The sequence below is a fragment of the Lynx rufus genome, unplaced genomic scaffold (assembly GCF_022079265.1).
Source record: "Lynx rufus isolate CCGP_SWC_20201006 ecotype Redwood Valley unplaced genomic scaffold, mLynRuf1.p SCAF_1, whole genome shotgun sequence".
NCBI lineage: Eukaryota > Metazoa > Chordata > Mammalia > Carnivora > Felidae > Lynx > Lynx rufus.
The window spans coordinates 109,792,765-109,810,548 of record NW_025814823.1 but is presented as its reverse complement, the minus strand read 5'-3'; the positions used below and the strand labels follow the sequence as shown (position 1 = coordinate 109,810,548).

The window sequence follows — 17,784 nt, the reverse complement described above, 5'->3', positions numbered from 1 at the left end:
TTTTTTTCAACGTTTATTTATTTTTGGGACAGAGAGAGACAGAGCATGAACGGGGGAGGGGCAGAGAGAGAGGGAGACACAGAATCGGAAACAGGCTCCAGGCTCTGAGCCATCAGCCCAGAGCCTGACGCGGGGCTCGAACTCCCGGACCGCGAGATCGTGACCTGGCTGAAGTCGGACGCTCAACCGACTGCGCCACCCAGGCGCCCCAAACCTTTTTTTTTTACTGTGTGCTTATTGTAATTTTTTTATTGTGGAAAAATATCCATAACATAAAAGTTATTAGTCATTTTAAGTGTGTAGCTCAATGGCATTGAGTATATTCACAGTATTGTGAAACCATCACCATTGTCTGTTTACAGGTCTTTTTCATCATCCCAAACAAAAACTGTATACTCATTAAACATAATTCCCATTCCTCCTTATCCCTAGCCCCTGGCAACCACAATTCTCCTTTCTCTTTCTGTGAATTTTCTATGCACCTCATATAAGTGGGATCATATACTATTTGTCTTTTTGTGACTGTCCCATTTCACTTTGCGAAATGTCCTTAAGGTTCATCCATGTTGTAGCATGTCAAAATTTCATTCTTTTTTAAGGCCAAATAATATTCCATTGCATATATGTGCCACATTTTGTTTATCCACTCATCTTTTGAATGACACTTGTGTTGCTTCTACCTTTTGACTGTTGTGGATAATGGGGCTATGAGCATTGGTGTACCTGAGTCCCTGTTTTCAGTTCTTTTGGGTATAGGCATAGTATAATTGCCGGATCACATGAAATTCTTTTATGCTTTTTGAGTAACCACCAAACTGTTTTCCACTCCATCTGCACCATTTTACATTTCCATCAGCAATGAATGCTCAAGCATTCAAATTTCTCAACTTTCTTAACAGCAGTTTTTGTTTGTTTGTTTGTATGTTTTGGTAATAGCCATCATAATGAGTGGTGAAGTGGTATCTCATTGTGGTTTTGATTTATGTTTCCCTAATGACTAATGATGTTGAGCGTCTTTTCATATATTGCTCATTTAAAATTTTTTAAAAATGTTTTTATTTTTGAGAGTGAGAGAGAGGAAGACAGTGTGAACGGGAGAGGGTCAGAGAGAGACGGAGACACTGAGTCAGGCTTCAGGCTCCGAGCTGTCAGCACAGAGCCCAATACAGGGCTTGAACTCAAGGGCCATGAGATCATGACCTGAACCGAAGTTGGACGCTTAACTGACCGAGCCACCCAGGTGCCACTGTTGGTCATATTTTATTTCTCTTTTCTCTTTTAAAATTTTGTTTCCAGTGTAGGTAACAAAGTATTAATTATTTATTGGCCATTTTAATATCTTCTTTGGAGAAATATTTAAGTCCTTTGCCCATTTTTCAGTTGAGTTGTCTTGGCACTCTTAATGAGAATCAGTTATAAATGTAATGTGTTTCTGGACTCTCAGTTCTATTTATTTGATTTATAGGTTTGTGGTAAGTTTTGAAATTGGAAAGTGTGTGTGACTTCCAGGTTGCTCTTTTGCAAGATTGTTTTGTCTGTTCGGGATCCTTTATATTTCCATATGAATTTTAGAATCAGATTGTCAACTTCTGCAAAGAAGTCGGCTGGGGTATTGATAACTGTGTTGAATCTGTAGTTTAGGGAGTATGTCCATCTTAATAGTTAAATCTTCCAATCCACAAATATGAGATGTCTTTCCATTTCTTTAGGTCTTCTTTCATTTCTTTCAATAACATTTTATAGTTTTCAGAGCATGTTTTTTTGTTTTTTGTTAAATTTATTTCTGAGTATTTTATTCCTAGTGACAATACTGCATATGAGAAGAAAGTATATTCTATTATTGAGTGGAGTGTTTTATATGTATCTGTTAGGACTAGTTGGCTTATTGTATCGTGTTCAAGTTCATTGTATCTAATCCTGAGAGACTGTAATGTTTGTCCTTATTTATATTCTTTATCTCTTTAACACCAGATTATTTTAATGGTAGGAGACCTCAGTTGTTTGTGATAGGGAAAAGGCAGTTTAAGCAGAAAGTTGGAGGCCTCTGTTATTTAAGGAAATGCACTGGCCTACAGACCATCAGTAGTAAGTCCACAGATACAGAGGAACACTTGAGAAATGAGAGTAATCAAGGATCCTTTTCAAGCTGTTAATATTCCATTATTATTTTTTTAAAAAACAGCTTTATAGCATAAAATTCACTTAAAAAATTTTTTTTAACATTTATTCATCTTTGAGAGACAGAGAGAGACAGAGCGTGAATGGGGGAGGAGCAGAGAGAGAGGGAGACACAGAATCTGAAGCAGGCTCCAGGCTCTGAGCTGTCAGCACAGAGCCCAATGCGGGACCCGAACTCACTGACGAGATCGTGACCTGAGCGAAAGTCGGAAGCTTAACCGACTGAGCCACCAAGGCGCCCCATAAAATTCACTTTTTAAGGGTACAATTGAACAGTTTTTAAATCAGTTTATAGAGTGTGCAGCCCTCATCACAGTTTAATTGTAGAACATTTCCATCACCCCAAAACGATCTCTTATGCTCACTTGGAGTCACCCTTCGTTTTTTGTTTTATCCTTTATTCTTGTGTAATGGTAAATGCTCAGATACATTCAAATGCTTCTCTCATCTAATTATTATCATCAGAGTAGTATGCGCATTTTATAAAAGATAAAAGTGAAATTTAGGGAGGTTACTGAACCTAAAATGTATGTCTAATATATAATCAGAAATAACAATAATTTATCTTTACGTATCTCATGTATTAAATTACCATGCCTCAACTGTTGAAAGCTCAATTGAAGTTTGGAACTTAGATTACTTTAAGGTATTTAAAAAATTAGTTAATAGGTAATTGCCTATGTTGGTTTTTGCTTACTAGACATTTTTGAGAATCTTTATTAGCAAGGATACCACTCTACATCTAGATTATCAAATAGTCCTTGCTTATAACTAAACGACAGATATCACTTGACAATTTGAGGTACTGTGCATTGGGAGATAAAGGGTCCTGTTGAAAATTGATAACCTTTGCCTTTCCCGTGATGATTATGGAAAAATAAGGGAGGACTTCTTTTTGGCTCCAAAATATTCATCCAGTAAATAGTTATTACATACATGCCTGAGTTATTCTTCATACTCTTCTGATATTGTTATTCTTTTTTTTTTAATGTTTATTTATTTTCAGAAAGAGAGTGCAAGTGAGAGCACTCACGCGCACAAGCAGAGGAGGGCCAGAGAGCGGGGAGAGAGAGAATCCCAAGCAGGCTTCATACTGTCAGCACACAGCCCGACATGTAGGGCTTGATCTCACATACTGTGAGAACAGGACCTGAACTGAAATGAAGAGTCAGACATTTAACACACTGAGCCACCCAGGTGCCCCTGAGATTGCTATTCTTAATCCGTCATTGCCCTTTTTTCCCAAGAGGTCCTAAGAATCTTCAGAGAAATATGAATGTCTGAGAGGTGACCTCTTTCTAATTTGCGTGGTTCCTCTCTAAATACAGTTTGACTTGACTGGGGCTGCTAGTGGTGGATGAGTCTTTTGTAACAAGTGAAGTGGGTGGCGGGGGCTGCCAGTCAAAGCCAACTGTTTCCTTTCTTAAGTCCTCCAATCCTATGTTGTCCATAGTTGAACTCATTTTTGGTCTCTTTGGATACTGGATAAGTGAGAATTAAGATCTAGATAGCATAATATCTGTAGTATAGGAATTTAAAATTATTTAGCTTAATTATAGTTACCCCACAGAAATAAAGAATGGAAAACTCCAGAGAGGCTGAGCATTTCCAGATCGAGATGAAAGAAGGAAGCAGAAACAAGTCCAGAGAGTACTGACAAATTTCTGCAACTGCAGTGCAGTTTATGTATTGTGAAGAGATTGAAAAGAGTTTAGGCATAACCTGCCAGCACAGTTTGGTGGTGATCTTGGAGGAGGAGGCAGAAGACTTGAAGTGGTACTCAGTAGAGTGAGGATGCACACGTCAGTGTAAGATTTAATCCTAACCGGGGCGCCTGGGTGGCTCATGCGGTTAAGTGTGACACTTCAGCTCAGGTCATGATCTCATGGTTTGTGAGTTCGATCCCTGCATTGGGCTCTGTGTGGACAGCTCAGAGCCTGGAGCCTGCTTCGGATTCTGTGTCTCCTCTCTCTGTTCCTCCCCGACTCGCACTCTGTCTCTCTCTCTCTCTCTCTCTCTCTCTCAAAAATAAATAAAGATTAAAAAAAATTAAAACAAAATGATTTAATCCTAACCTGGTATTCCTCAGTTAAGATATGTGAAAAATTGAGAAAGCATTGTTATCACGTAATTAAAAGACTGTCACTTTAATAGGAAAATGGACAAAAGACATGAATAGGCAGTTCACAAAAGAAGAAGTATAATGGCTAACACACAAAAAAGTACAACCTAGCTATCAGAGAAATTCGGTAGAATGCAGTTGACTGTAAGATGGCCAAGAACTGTCTATGTGTCGTTCTCCGTTTTATCCCTAGCTTCTAGCCCAGTGCCTAGCAATAATGGATAGGCTCATGTATTTTATGAATGAATGAAATAAACAAATGAAATTGGATTTTTTCCCTCTTAGATTGGTGACACAATTTAAAAAGACTCATGCCCTAGGATTGAGAATGGCATGATTAAACGGCAGTCTCATTATTTTGTTGGTAGGCAGTCCATTGATTCAGTCTTTTTTTTTTTTTAATCTTTATTTATTTATTTTTTTTTTAATTTTTTTTTATTTAAAAAAAATTTTTTTTAACGTTTATTTATTTTTGAGACAGAGAGAGACAGAGCATGAACGGGGGAGGGGCAGAGAGAGAGGGAGACACAGAATCGGAAGCAGGCTCCAGGCTCTGAGCCATCAGCCCAGAGCCCGATGTGGGGCTCGAACCCATGGACTGCGAGATCGTGACCTGAGCTGAAGTCAGACACTTAACCGACTGAGCCACCCAGGCGCCCCTAATCTTTATTTATTTTTGAGAGGGAGACAGAATGTGAGCAGGAGCAGAGAGAGAGGGAGACACAGACTCCGAAGCAGGCTCCAGGCTCTGAGCTGTCAGCACAGAGCGCGATGCAGGGCTTGAACTCACAAACTGTGAGGTCGTGACCTGAGCCGAAGTCAGACCCTTGGCTGACTGAGTCACCCAGGCGCCCCTAATTTTTTTTTTAATTTTTAAAATATTTACTTATTATTGAGAAACAGACAGAGCATGAGCATGGGAGGAGCAGAGAGAGGGGGAGACACAGAATCCGAAGCAGGCTCCAGGCTCTGAGCTGTCAGCACAGAGCCTGACACAGGGCTCGAACTCACAAACTGCGAGATCATGACCTGAGTGGAAGTCGGACGCCTTACCCACTGAGCCACCCAGGTATCCCTTTTTTAAATTTTTTAATGTTTATTATTTATTTTTGAGAGCGAGAGAGCACACAAGCGGGGGAGGGGCAGAGAGAGAGGGAGAAACAGAATCTGAAGCAGGCTCTAGGCTCCGAGCTGTCAGCACAGAGCCCAATGCGGGGCTCAAACCCACAAACCTTGAGATCATGACCTGAGCCAAAGTTGGACACTTCACTGACTGAGCCACCCAGGCACCCCTGTTTGTTTGTTTGTTTGTTTGTTTGTTTGTTTGTTTTTGGTGTGTGTGTGTTTTAATGTTTTATTTTGGAGAGAGAGAGAGAGAGAGAAAGAGAGAGGGAATGAGTGGAGAGGGTAGAGAGAGGGGGACAGAGGATCTGAAGTGGGCTCTGCTCTGACAGCGGTGAGCCTGATGTGGGGCTCAAACTCATGGACCACAAGATCATGACCTGGGCTGAAGTTGGGTGCTCAACTGACTGGGCCACCCTGGTGTCCCCGATTGATTCATTTTGGAAAGCACTTTAGTGATATAAATTAAAAGCGATATAGCATGTACCCTCACAATAGTTTCACATACATACACATTCGCTGTAATGTCTGAAATACTAAATTCTGGATATAGCCCAACAATCTCTCAGGGGCTCTCTGGTTAAACAAATACTATACAGTCAATAAAAGAATGAAAATTCATATGTATTGATGTGGAACTATGTTCATTGTTTACTAAATAAGAATCGTGTGTGTAATAATTTCTTCATGTGTATGATTATATGTGGCTCCTCACAGTATTATTTCAGGAAAGTGAAATTGTTGATGACTTTTAATTTCTAATTTATATTAAGTTTTGAGCAAAGAGTATTTGAGCAAACAGTATTGCTTTTGTAATTGGAAAAACAAAACCATTAAGGTTTATCTCTTTTGAAAAATGTGTAGGTGGAAGAATACTCCTTATTCATGTTTATATGAACAGCCAAAACATTTGCTGAGGACCAATAAAGAAGAGATAGCTAAATAGGAAGACATCCTATGTTTTATATATGAAAACTGTATATTCACATTTCAGTGTCCTGGTGTTTAGCTTGTGAGAATATTAGTTGTTACATTCTGATGTTAGTCGAGTTAGTTGAATCTAATTCTTATGGATATACTCAACACCTAACAATTCTAGTTTACCCTGAACAAAGAATGGTCAGTCATACTATACGTTGTGTCGCATCTATGTATTCTCACAAAGCAGCAATTATGGAAATTCCTCCAAGTTCATTGGCAAAGACCTGCCTCATTTGTTTATTATTAAAAAACTGTGGTTTAACTATTTAGTTAACCATTTTTCCTCTTCTTGGTCATTTCGTTATTTTCAATTGTTTTACCATTAACAGAAATGCTTCACTAAACATCTTTGTAGCTTATGGCTGTACTGCTAATTCTGTGGGTTATATCCCCACAAGTAAGGTTGCTCAATTAAAGGGTTTATTTTTTCTGAGTTTGAAACATCACTTTACCATTTTAATGACTATGTCATTTTAGAAAAATACTTGGCTCTTGTTAGTAAATAGAAGATTTTAAATAAAACATTCTTTTCTCATTGGATTGGATTTTTTTTTTTAATTTTTTTTTTCCACGTTTTTATTTATTTTTGGGACAGAGAGAGACAGAGCATGAACGGGGGAGGGGCAGAGAGAGAGGGAGACACAGAATCGGAAACAGGCTCCAGGCTCTGAGCCATCAGCCCAGAGCCCGACGCGGGGCTTGAACTCACGGACCGCGAGATCGTGACCTGGCTGAAGTCGGACGCTTAACCGACTGCGCCACCCAGGCGCCCCTGGATTGGATTTTTTAACTGTTAATATCCGATGTATCTTTGAGTTTATTTCTGGGTTTTGTTTTGCAGAGCATTTAGTTCATTTCTGTGTACTACAATGCTGTTTTGATAATGGTGATGACTTTATAGTAAGTTTTACTATCTACTGTGACAAATTCTTCTTGTTCTCTATCCAGTACTAAGTATATAATAGATGCTTCTTGTGTATTTATTAAGTTAATAAATAGATTTAATAAATAATAGATATTAATGTTTAATATTAATATTTTAATGCTTAATATTAATATCTTGTTTTAGGTTGGCACCCTTGTTACTTTAGGGGAACTGAAAGTTGGCATGTTCATAGTGTCCCCTGTTAGCCAAGAATGCTATTACACTTTCTCAAGTGTAATAAACAGTGACATAGAGGACGAGTTGAGGAGATTTGGATGATCAATTTGAACTTGGAAATATGAAGCGGGGGGGGACACATGTTAGACATGAGAGAAATACTTTTTTTTTTATATTATATGAAATTTATTGTCAAATTAGTTTCCATACAACACCCAGTGCTCATCCCAAAAGATGCCCTCTTCAAAGCCCATCACCTCCCCTACCCTCCGTCCCGCCCCCCATCAACCCTCAGTTTGTTCTCAGTTTTTAAGAGTCTCTTATGCTTTGGCTCTCTCTCCCACTCTAACCTCTTTTTTTTCTTTTTTTTTTCCCTTCCGCTCCCCCATGGGTTTCTGTTAAGTTTCTCAGGATCCACTAAGAGTGAAAACATATGGTATCTGTCTTTGAGAGAAATACTTTAATTTTTAGAGAAGAGACAGTTTGATAGTAAATTCCAAGGGTGAAAATGCTGGAAAGTACCCATAGTGCTCTCCTGCATAAACTTTATCACTCTTTTCCTTCTATCTTTTATTTTAAAAAATTTCAGGGGTGCCTGGGTGGCTTAGTCTGTTAAGTGTCCAACCCTTAATTTCAAGTCAGGTCATGATCTCATGGTTTGTAAGATTGAGCCCCTCATCAGGCTCTGCACTGACAGTGTAGAGCTTGCTTGGGATTCTCTCTCTCTCAAAATAAATAAACATTAAAGGAAATTTCAAACCTATATAATAAAGTATAACATATGTCTGTATTCCCTTGATCTAGATGTACCAGTTGTCAATATTTTTACTGTAATTGCCAATCCTGCTCTACTGTTCAGTTCTTGTCTGTTTTTCCCTCCTGCCCTCCCTCCCTCCTTTCTTCCACCCTCCCTGTGTGTGCACGCTTGCATACACACATACACAAACTTTCACTCATTCACTCTCTACACATGCTAGATCTATATTTAGATGGGTGCTAAACCATTTTAGACTTGTAGACACGATGATGACATTTCACCCACATATGCTGTGTATGTCCTAAGAACCAAGGACATTCTCCTACATTACTAAATACAATATTCATAGTTCAAAAACTGAACATTGATAGGATTATCTGAAATACTGTTCATACTCAAATTTCCCAATAATGTCCTTCACAACCATTTTTCTCTCCCCAGAACTAGTGTCTGGGAAATGAAGAATCACATACAGCCTTTAGTTGTTGTGTCTCCTTGAATATAGAAGAATGTAAAAGTAACCCCAGCCTCTTTTTGTGTTTCTTTTCATGATACTGACATCTTTGAAGAGTCCAGGCCAATTTTGCAGAATTGTTCTCAACTTGAGTTTTGTCTGCTTGTTCCTGATTAGATTCAGGTTAAATTTTTAGCAGAAAGAATACCTAGGTAGTGATATGTCTTTAGTGCCTCATTTAGTGCCGCACATGATGTTATTTTATCCCATTATTGATAATGTTAACTCTGATTACTTGATTAAGGGTATTGTTTACTTCTCTATATTAAAAATTTTTTTTCCAATTAATGGTCTATGGGGTCATACTGAATATTCTATTCCCCCCAATTTTTTCCCCAGTGGTTTTAGCATCCACTGATGGTTGTTTTGTTTTTTTGAGAGAGAGCACACATGCGTGTGCAAGCGGGGGAGGAGCAGAAGGAGTGGGAGAGAGAGAATCTTAAGCAGGGCTCAATCCCACAACTGTGAGATCATAACCTGAGCCAAAATCAAGAGTGAGATGCACAACCTACTGAGCCACCCAGGTGCGCACCTATTGGTGATTTTGGTCTCAATTATTACTTCACTGTTCACAAAAAAAGTGATTTTCTAATTCTTTTATTTCTTCTATATTGATTAGTTGACATTGTTCTATAAAGAAGGCATTTACTCCCTGCTTTATTTCTCGTTCTTTTATTTTTTGCTATTATTACTGTAGACTGAGGGATTCTTTTGTTGTTGTTGTTCATTTGCTTATATTCCATTTTTGTCTTTATTTTGATGCTCATGTTTCTAAATCTGACTGATGGGAGCACCTTCTGGCTGCTTCTCGTGCCCTTTTCATATGTCCCCATCTGTTTTTGTGCATTTTCTTGCTGTTAAAACAAGATATTTTAAGGTCTATTTGTACTTTATCTGCTGTAGCCTTGGAATGAGCTATTTCTCCAAGAAGTCTTGTTCCATTTTCGTAGGAAATGATATTAGAAATCAGAATTTGGGTACTGAAGGTGCTTCTTTTTTCTGGGATGTCAGTGCTCACAGACGCTTTCAGTGAACAGAGCTGGAGACACTCTCAATAGACAGGCAGGCAGGCAGGCAGGCAGATAGATATAGATACAGATTTTTAAAATAAAAGCCTGTGTTCATTGTAGTGCTACTAGTTCCTAGTCCTCAAAGGTTCTTTTTCTTTTTATTCCTTTCTATATTTATAATCTCTCTTCTTTCATAGTAACATGCCTGGATCCCTAGAAGTCATGGTATATTTACTCATTTGCTCAATCTTGAAACAATGAAATTGCTGTACCATTATGCTATACCATACAATGCTGTTTGAAATAAACATATCAACTTAACATAAGTACTTGATAGGTACTTAAGAACAGTTTACCTTAAGCAATTAAAAAATTTAGAGAACTCTCCTTTCTACTTGCTATTATGCTTTTAAAAATTATTTTATCTGGTAGTCCCACAGATTTTGTTTTGATGTAGCAATTTGCTAATTTTAACAATCCTTTTTCATTCTGGTAGTTGCAAATCTCCTGAGGGATATGCTATATAATAGCTTGCCTGTGCAGCAGAGATATACTTCTAATTGACTTATATTTAAATTTCATGTTAATTTTAAGGGAGCTCAGATTACTGGAATTATTGTTTGTGGGAAACTTTATCTTAGGCAGAGGTATTGATGTTCAAAAACACAGGAACAATTGTGGATCCAATAAATTAGATGTGAAAGTAAGGCTGATCAGAAAAAAATTTGAGGGAATCTGGGTGGCTCAGTCACTTAAGCGTCTGACTCTTGGTTTTGGTTCAGGTCATGATCTTGCGGTTTGTGTGTTCGAGCCGTACGTTGGACTCTGTGCTGACATCATGGAGCCTGCTAGCAATTCTCTCTCTCCCCCTCTCTTTCTGCCCCTTCCCTGCTTGCTCTCTCTGTGTCTCTCAAAATAAATAAACTTTAAAAAAAAGTTAAAAAAAATTAGAGAATAAGAGCTATAACTGGGATATTAGTTCTTATAAGCAATCATTTAATTTTGTTCTGCTTCTTGACAGTCTTATTAAAAGGGAATATTCAGTTGGATGACTTACATTGTTTAAGAAAACATTTTTGTATTGGATTATTGGAGGACTTCTATTGTGGGAATCATATCTATTTGTGTAATAAATGTACAAGTGTTTTTTGCATGATTATTTTAGCACTTTAATTAAATCATGGTTTAGGGAAGGCATTTCTTTTTTTAAAAAAATATTTCAGGAATCGAATTCAGGAAGTGTAAGGGAATTAGTATTTAACACATTCCCTAGACTCTTAGGATACAGATCACTTCATATGCTGTAGCACCATATGAAGAGGTGTAAAGGTTTATAGCGTTGTCTCTGAAACCTGATTGTTAGTGATATACACTTATTAATTGGTTCAAGTGTATTGTAGAATAATATTATGTTCTTCGGTTTCGCTCTCTGAATACTGAAGTGTAGATGTTTTCTGGTATTTATTAAAGAAGAATCAAATACTTTTTGTGGTTCTGTATGGTACTAAGTACCAGGGGGACCAAAGAAAGCACATATTACTTCAGTACCTCAAAATAGCTTATATTCTTGTCTAAGTTTATTAGAATATTGTACGCATAGAAACACCTTAATACACATTTCGAGCATTTAGAATATTTTTTTGAACATTAATTTACTTTGATACTAAATTGTGCAAATCACAAAGTTTTATTTTTGAATGTTTACTTGCACTGTTCTGACCACTTATAAAAATCTTCAAGAATATATTGGTTTTGCTGTCCATTCTAATTTTACAATTATAATTTATTTCCCATCTTGATTTACTTCAATTTTCTGATTAGATTAGATTTATGAATTATAAGGCTAGAAAGGCTCTACACATACAATCTGGTTTTTCCCTTTGGTGTCTTCCAGGATTCCCCACTCCCTTTAAATAAAACCAGGATAGCTGATTTACTCTATCCCCAGGGGAAGAATGTTGCAGAGTCTCTGGTAATACCTTGTTCCGGGGCTCAGCATCTTTTACGTTGTTAACCAAAAGTCCCTGCTGCTATAAATAACGACATTTAGTTAACTAAGCAAGCAAATGGCAAGAAACAAGGGAGAGGCAAATATCTCTGAAAGAGAACCTAAGAAACAACAGATAATGTGTACCCATTTACAAAATTTTAATTCATCTTCTTTGTTTTGTTCCTAGTGAAAATACAAAATGCTGTAATCTTTATAGAAATGACCCCCTCATTTTCCCCTCCACCCCAAAAGACTGACTCTTTTTCAGTACAATTTCGACTACTATTACTAACCCAAGTTATTTTTAGAGTCTATTGCTGAAAGCCTCAGTTTTGCCATTTATTGAGATTTTTTTTTTTAACATTTAATTATTTTTGAGAGACAGAGACAGAGCGTGAGCAGGGGAGGCGCAGAGAGAGAGGGAAACATAGAATCTGAAGCAGGCTCCAGGCTCTGAGCTGTCAGCACAGAGCCCGATGTGGGGCTCGAACTCACAAATTATGAGATCATGACCTGAGTCGAAGTTGGACGCTTAACCAACTTAGTCACCCAGTGCCCCTGCCATTTATTGAGGTATTAATTGAAATATTAATGTATTTAGAGCAGAAATGTCGTTTTTTAGGGAATCTAGAGCAACAGCAAAGCGAGGTCAAACTGCCATAAGGATGGACACCAAGGAAGCTGTGTTTGAGACAAAAAGGAATCAAGATAAGGAGATGCAAAGTAGAGAAAAGCACTGGATACCTGGGGGAAGGGAGTGGTAGGTGGGAGTGGGTTGTGTGCCTCTAATGGCAAAGAATAGTTAGATTTCTGAAGAGGAAGCCATGAAAGGCTTATAGGAAATGCTAAGGATTTGGGTTTAAGTACTACCTTCCATAAGTTTTAGCTGACTTTTAGCTAGCTGAATTCTTTAAAAATTGATGAGGTTAAATGTTTCAATGGGGTGGATCCTAATACTCTGGGCTAGTGTTTCCTGTCTCGATAGCTATGCAAGACACTTGGTATTAGTTGGTAAAACCATTACCAGTACCCAGCTTCAGCACTAATGCCTGTTATTACGTGGAACTTGAAAGGGAATCTCTGATTGAAGCTTTAAACTCACAAAGTGAGTACAGAACATTTAATTTTTCTTTTTGTAATACAAAGATTGTGTTTCTCTTCTTAGCAACATGAACCGTGAAGACCGAAATGTGCTGCGTATGAAAGAACGGGAAAGGCGGAATCAGGAAATTCAGCAGGGCGAAGACGCCTTCCCACCTAGCTCTCCTCTCTTTGCTGAGCCATACAAAGTTGTAAGTTGTCCTTTGAATGTTCCCCCCCGCCAGTAGTGTGACAGTTTTCCTTTGAAGAAAGTGTTTAAAATTGAATTTTTATAGTAGGAAAGAGTTACTAATATGTATACCATTTAACATTTTTTCCTTTCCTCTAAATCAGAATGTCCTTTTTGGGGATAAACTTGTCATTGGAGTATAACATGCAGAAAGGTACACAAAACAAGTGTTTTAGCTGAAAGAATTTTCACAACATGAACACTCTTATATAATCAGTATCTAGATCAAGAAACAATATTGTTAGCATCCTAAAGTTGTCCTCAAACTCATACCTCCTTCCAGCTCCCCTTTGCTATCTCATAGTCTTAAATGTGGTCTGGATTAACTCAAGCATTTATCTCTATATTCTTGGCTTTACCACTAATCCTGGGCAGACATTTCACCTTTCTGAATTAAATTAATATTTTGTAAATGGATACGCATCATCTGCTGTTTCCTAGGTTCTTTGGGTATAACATCAATCAAAGACACTTATTTCAGATATTCTTTGTGTCTGTCTTGTTTCTTGCCATTTGCTTACTTAGTTAACTAAGTATCAATGACTATTAGTATGTTTGAATAAATGTGTTTTCACTATCAGTCTGGTTCCTTTTTCTGTTACCGTATACTAAGTTATCTTCCTTTTTTATGTGGTTAATTACCAGATTCCAATTTATGTTAAAAGCATGTTGTCAGAGACGTTCAATAAATTGAACCAATTGCTATTTTTATAGCTATCATCGTACTTGATTTGGGATTGCATAAAACAGTACATATCACTTCTGATTGACTCTAACATAGCTGTAGTGGCCATAAATGTCTCTAATACTTGATTTGCCTTTGGCTTTCATTTGATCTAGCCTTACATTTTTAAAGGCTTAGGCTATGTATGGTGGCTGTAATAGTATATATTGTCACAGTAATGACCATTGTGGGTTTGCAGTATGAGATTGAGAGTGTATTAAAGTCTTTTTTCTGATGAAATATAAATATAACACATAGTTTGACTTTGTTCTTAAAACATTTGGTGTTTGTAGAAGCCATTTATGAGATCTGTAGAAGCCATTTTTTTAGTTTTTAAGGTTATACTGATATCATTTATATGAGTGTGACACAAAACCTGGGGTTTGGAATTAGAGATTAAAGACATTTTGGAAAAAACAAGAGATTGGTCCAGAATCTTCAAATCATACTACCATTTATTTTATAATTACAATGTAATGAATTGGATTTGATTCCTGATCTCGATGCTGTCTATATATTTGCCTTTCTTGTTTAATAGGGGTCAGACTGATTTTCACATAATCTAAAGTTATTATCAATTCATGCCAATCTCAAAATAAATAGTAGTGGTTGATTTCTTCTTTAATGTAATCAGTAAGCTTACTCTCATTCTTGCGTATGAACGTGAATGAGTCCTAAAGCTTGTAGACATCTTGGACTTTATTATCTAAGAATGATTTTAGTATTAATTTTAAGTGTTTATGTATTTATTTTGAGAGAGAGAGAGAGAGCGCGTGCACCTGCAAGCAGAGTAGGGACAGAGAAAGAGGGGGAGAGAGATAATCTCAAGCAGGCTCCACACAGCACAGAGCCTGAGGTGGGGCTCGATCTCCTGAACTGTGAGATCATGACTTGAGCTGAAATCAAGAGTCGGATGCTCAACTGACTAAGCCACCCAGGTGTCCCTCCAAGAATGATTTTCAAAACTTAAAGTGTGTACCATTGACTTCAAAACTTGTGTTTGTTGGTCAGAATTAATAGAATTAATATTTGAAACTTTATCAATGGCTTTTCCATTTAATTTTTTTGTTGACTTTTGTTAGTCACAGTAACAGAAGAAATTAAAATTTTTTAAAATGTCAGTTGGATATAACTCATTTCATTAAATTTTTGTTTCTCTTTCTAACTGTAACATTGAACTCTTAAGTAATATAATGTTTTCCTAGGTTGCTAAAATAATGAGTGTTGGCTCAGCAGCTGACCTAGTACTGAATGACATAAAGGCACATTACTTTTCAAAAGATTTTTACTACTATTCCAATATATTTATTGGTGAAATGTGGATTTTTTTCCCTTCTGGAATCTTTTCTACATATTTCTCATTGTCCTTTATTTTTATTTATTTATTTATTTATTTATTTTTATTTATTTTTTTTCAATATATGAAATTTATTGTCAAATTGGTTTCTATACAACACCCAGTGCTCATCCCAAAAGGTGCCCACCTCAATACCCATCAGCCACCCTCCCCTCCCTCCCACCCCCCATCAACCCTCAGTTTGTTCTCAGTTTTTAACAGTCTCTTATGCTTTGGCTTCCTCCCACTCTAACTTTTTTTTTTTTTTCCCTTCCCCTCCCCCATGGGTTTCTGTTAAGTTTCTCAGGATCCACATAAGAGTGAAACCATATGGTATCTGTCTTTCTCTGTATAGCTTATTTCACTTAGCATCACACTCTCCACTTCCATCCACGTTGCTACAAAGGGCCGTATTTCATTCTTTCTCGTTGCCACGTAGTTCTCCATTGTGTATATAAACCACAATTTCTTTATCTGTTCATCAGTTGATGGACATTTAGGCTCTTTCCATAATTTGGCTATTGTTGAGAGTGCTGCTGTATCTCAATGTCCTTTAGAATATTTGTGTTTTAGCATGAATGTTTTTCACTTTCAGTGTTTTGTTGTTTTTTTTTTTTGTCACTATAAAAATTATATGTTTGGAGTTTGCTTTTGAGATGTTAACCTTAAGATATGACATGAGGTGTCTCTTTGAAAAATCCCTTTGCATTTGAAGTTTGGAAAGTCCGTTTAGAAGCATCTTTTATTTCTGGTTGTGCTAATTATATAATTTTATTTTGCAATTTTTTTGTAGACTAGCAAAGAAGATAAGCTATCAAGTCGTATTCAGAGTATGCTTGGAAATTACGATGAAATGAAGGATTTCATAGGAGACAGATCTATACCAAAGCTTGTTGCAATTCCCAAGCCTACAGTACCACCAACAGCAGATGAAAAATCGAATCCTAATTTCTTTGAACAGAGACATGGGACCTCTCATCAGAGTAGCAAATGGACTCCAGTAGGACCTGCTCCCAGTACTTCTCAGTCTCAGAAACGGTCCTCCGGCTTGCAGAGTGGACACAGTAGCCAGCGGACCAGTGCAGGTGGCAGTGGTGGCACTAATAGTAGTGGCCAGAGGCACGACCGTGACTCATACAGCAGTAGTGGGAGCAGCAGTCGGAAAAAAAGCCAGCATGGATCGGAACACTCCAAATCACGCTCTTCCAGCCCTGGAAAACCCCAGGCTGTTTCTTCATTAAGCTCCAGTCATTCCAGATCTCATGGGAATGATCACCATAGCAAGGAACATCAGCGTTCCAAATCACCTCGGGACCCTGATGCAAACTGGGATTCTCCTTCCCGTGTACCTTTTTCAAGTGGGCAACATTCGAATCAGTCTTTCCCACCTTCATTGATGTCAAAGTCCAGTTCAATGTTACAGAAACCCACTGCCTATGTGCGGCCCATGGATGGACAGGAGTCCATGGAACCAAAGCTGTCCTCTGAGCACTACAGTAGCCAATCCCATGGCAACAGCATGACCGAACTGAAGCCCAGTAGCAAAGCACATCTTACCAAGCTGAAAATACCTTCGCAACCATTGGATGTAAGTCACACATTTAAAACTTCTATTTATTTTTTAAATGTTTATTTGAGAGAGGGAGCAAGTGAGGGAGAGAGAATCCCAAGCACGGTCCATGCTGTTAGCCCAGAGCCCGTTGCAGGGCTTGATCCCATGAACCGTGAGATCATGACCTGAGCTGAAATCAAGAATCAGATACTGAACTGACTGAATCACCCAGGCGCCCCTAGAGCTTTTACTGTTACGACTCTGTGAAGCAGTTTGTCTCTCTGTTGTTGTTGGGGTTTTTTTTTAATGTTTATTTATTTTGAGACAGAGAGAGTATGAGCGGGAGAGGAACAGAGAGAGGGAGAGAGAGAGAGAGAGAGAGGGAGAATGCCAAGCAGACGTTGCGCTGTTAGCACAGAGCCCAATGTGGGGTCAGTCTCAGGAACAATGAGATTGTGACCTGAGCCAAAATCAAGAATTAGACACTTAACTGACTGAACCACCCAGGCGCCCCTCTCTGTTTTAATGAGAAGGTGTATATAAGTTTAAAAAAAGACTTGTCATTGACTCTAAAGTGGATCCACAGACCTGTTAACTTCCCCTCTTGGGCAGTAGAGAAAATGCCATTCACTATTTTGAAATATTCAAATAACAGTTACAGAATAAAAGCACGATCTATGAGATCAATACCTTAGATTTCCTCCTTTTGATTGTATGAAATAATACATATTGTGTTTAAAAAAATTAACTTGTTTTCTCATTGTGATACTCATGAATGAGATGTGGGCAGTGGTTCATTGTAGGGAATGTTAAGATTTTTGAGGATCCATCCAGTTGGTAATGTGTGGTTTGGTTTCCATGATCTTTTCTCTGGTTAAACTTAAAGGTTTGAGGCAGCTGCTCTAAATTCATAGTGGTGGTTTGAAATTTACAGCATTATAACTGTATACCAAGCATCAGAATAACCAAAGAAATTGAGCATTCGTTGTGAAATAGAAGTTTTATCTTTTAATGTAAATTTTAAAATAAAATTTTCTTTTTTTTTTTATTTTATTTTTTTTTTTTA

The 17,784-nt window shown here is 37.7% G+C and overlaps 1 protein-coding gene across 3 annotated transcripts in view; it reads left to right on the top strand.

The window, feature by feature from the left end:
* The window catches only part of AFF4 (ALF transcription elongation factor 4), a 99,257-nt gene that overhangs the window by 20,835 nt on the left and 60,638 nt on the right, over nt 1-17,784 (top strand). For all 3 annotated transcript variants that reach the window (XM_047084523.1, XM_047084532.1, XM_047084538.1), the window contains exons 2-3: nt 12,942-13,068; nt 15,960-16,754. In XM_047084523.1, the coding sequence (XP_046940479.1) occupies nt 12,946-13,068; nt 15,960-16,754 (918 nt within the window). In that variant the 5' untranslated portion in view covers nt 12,942-12,945. The remainder of the gene's footprint in view (nt 1-12,941; nt 13,069-15,959; nt 16,755-17,784) is intronic.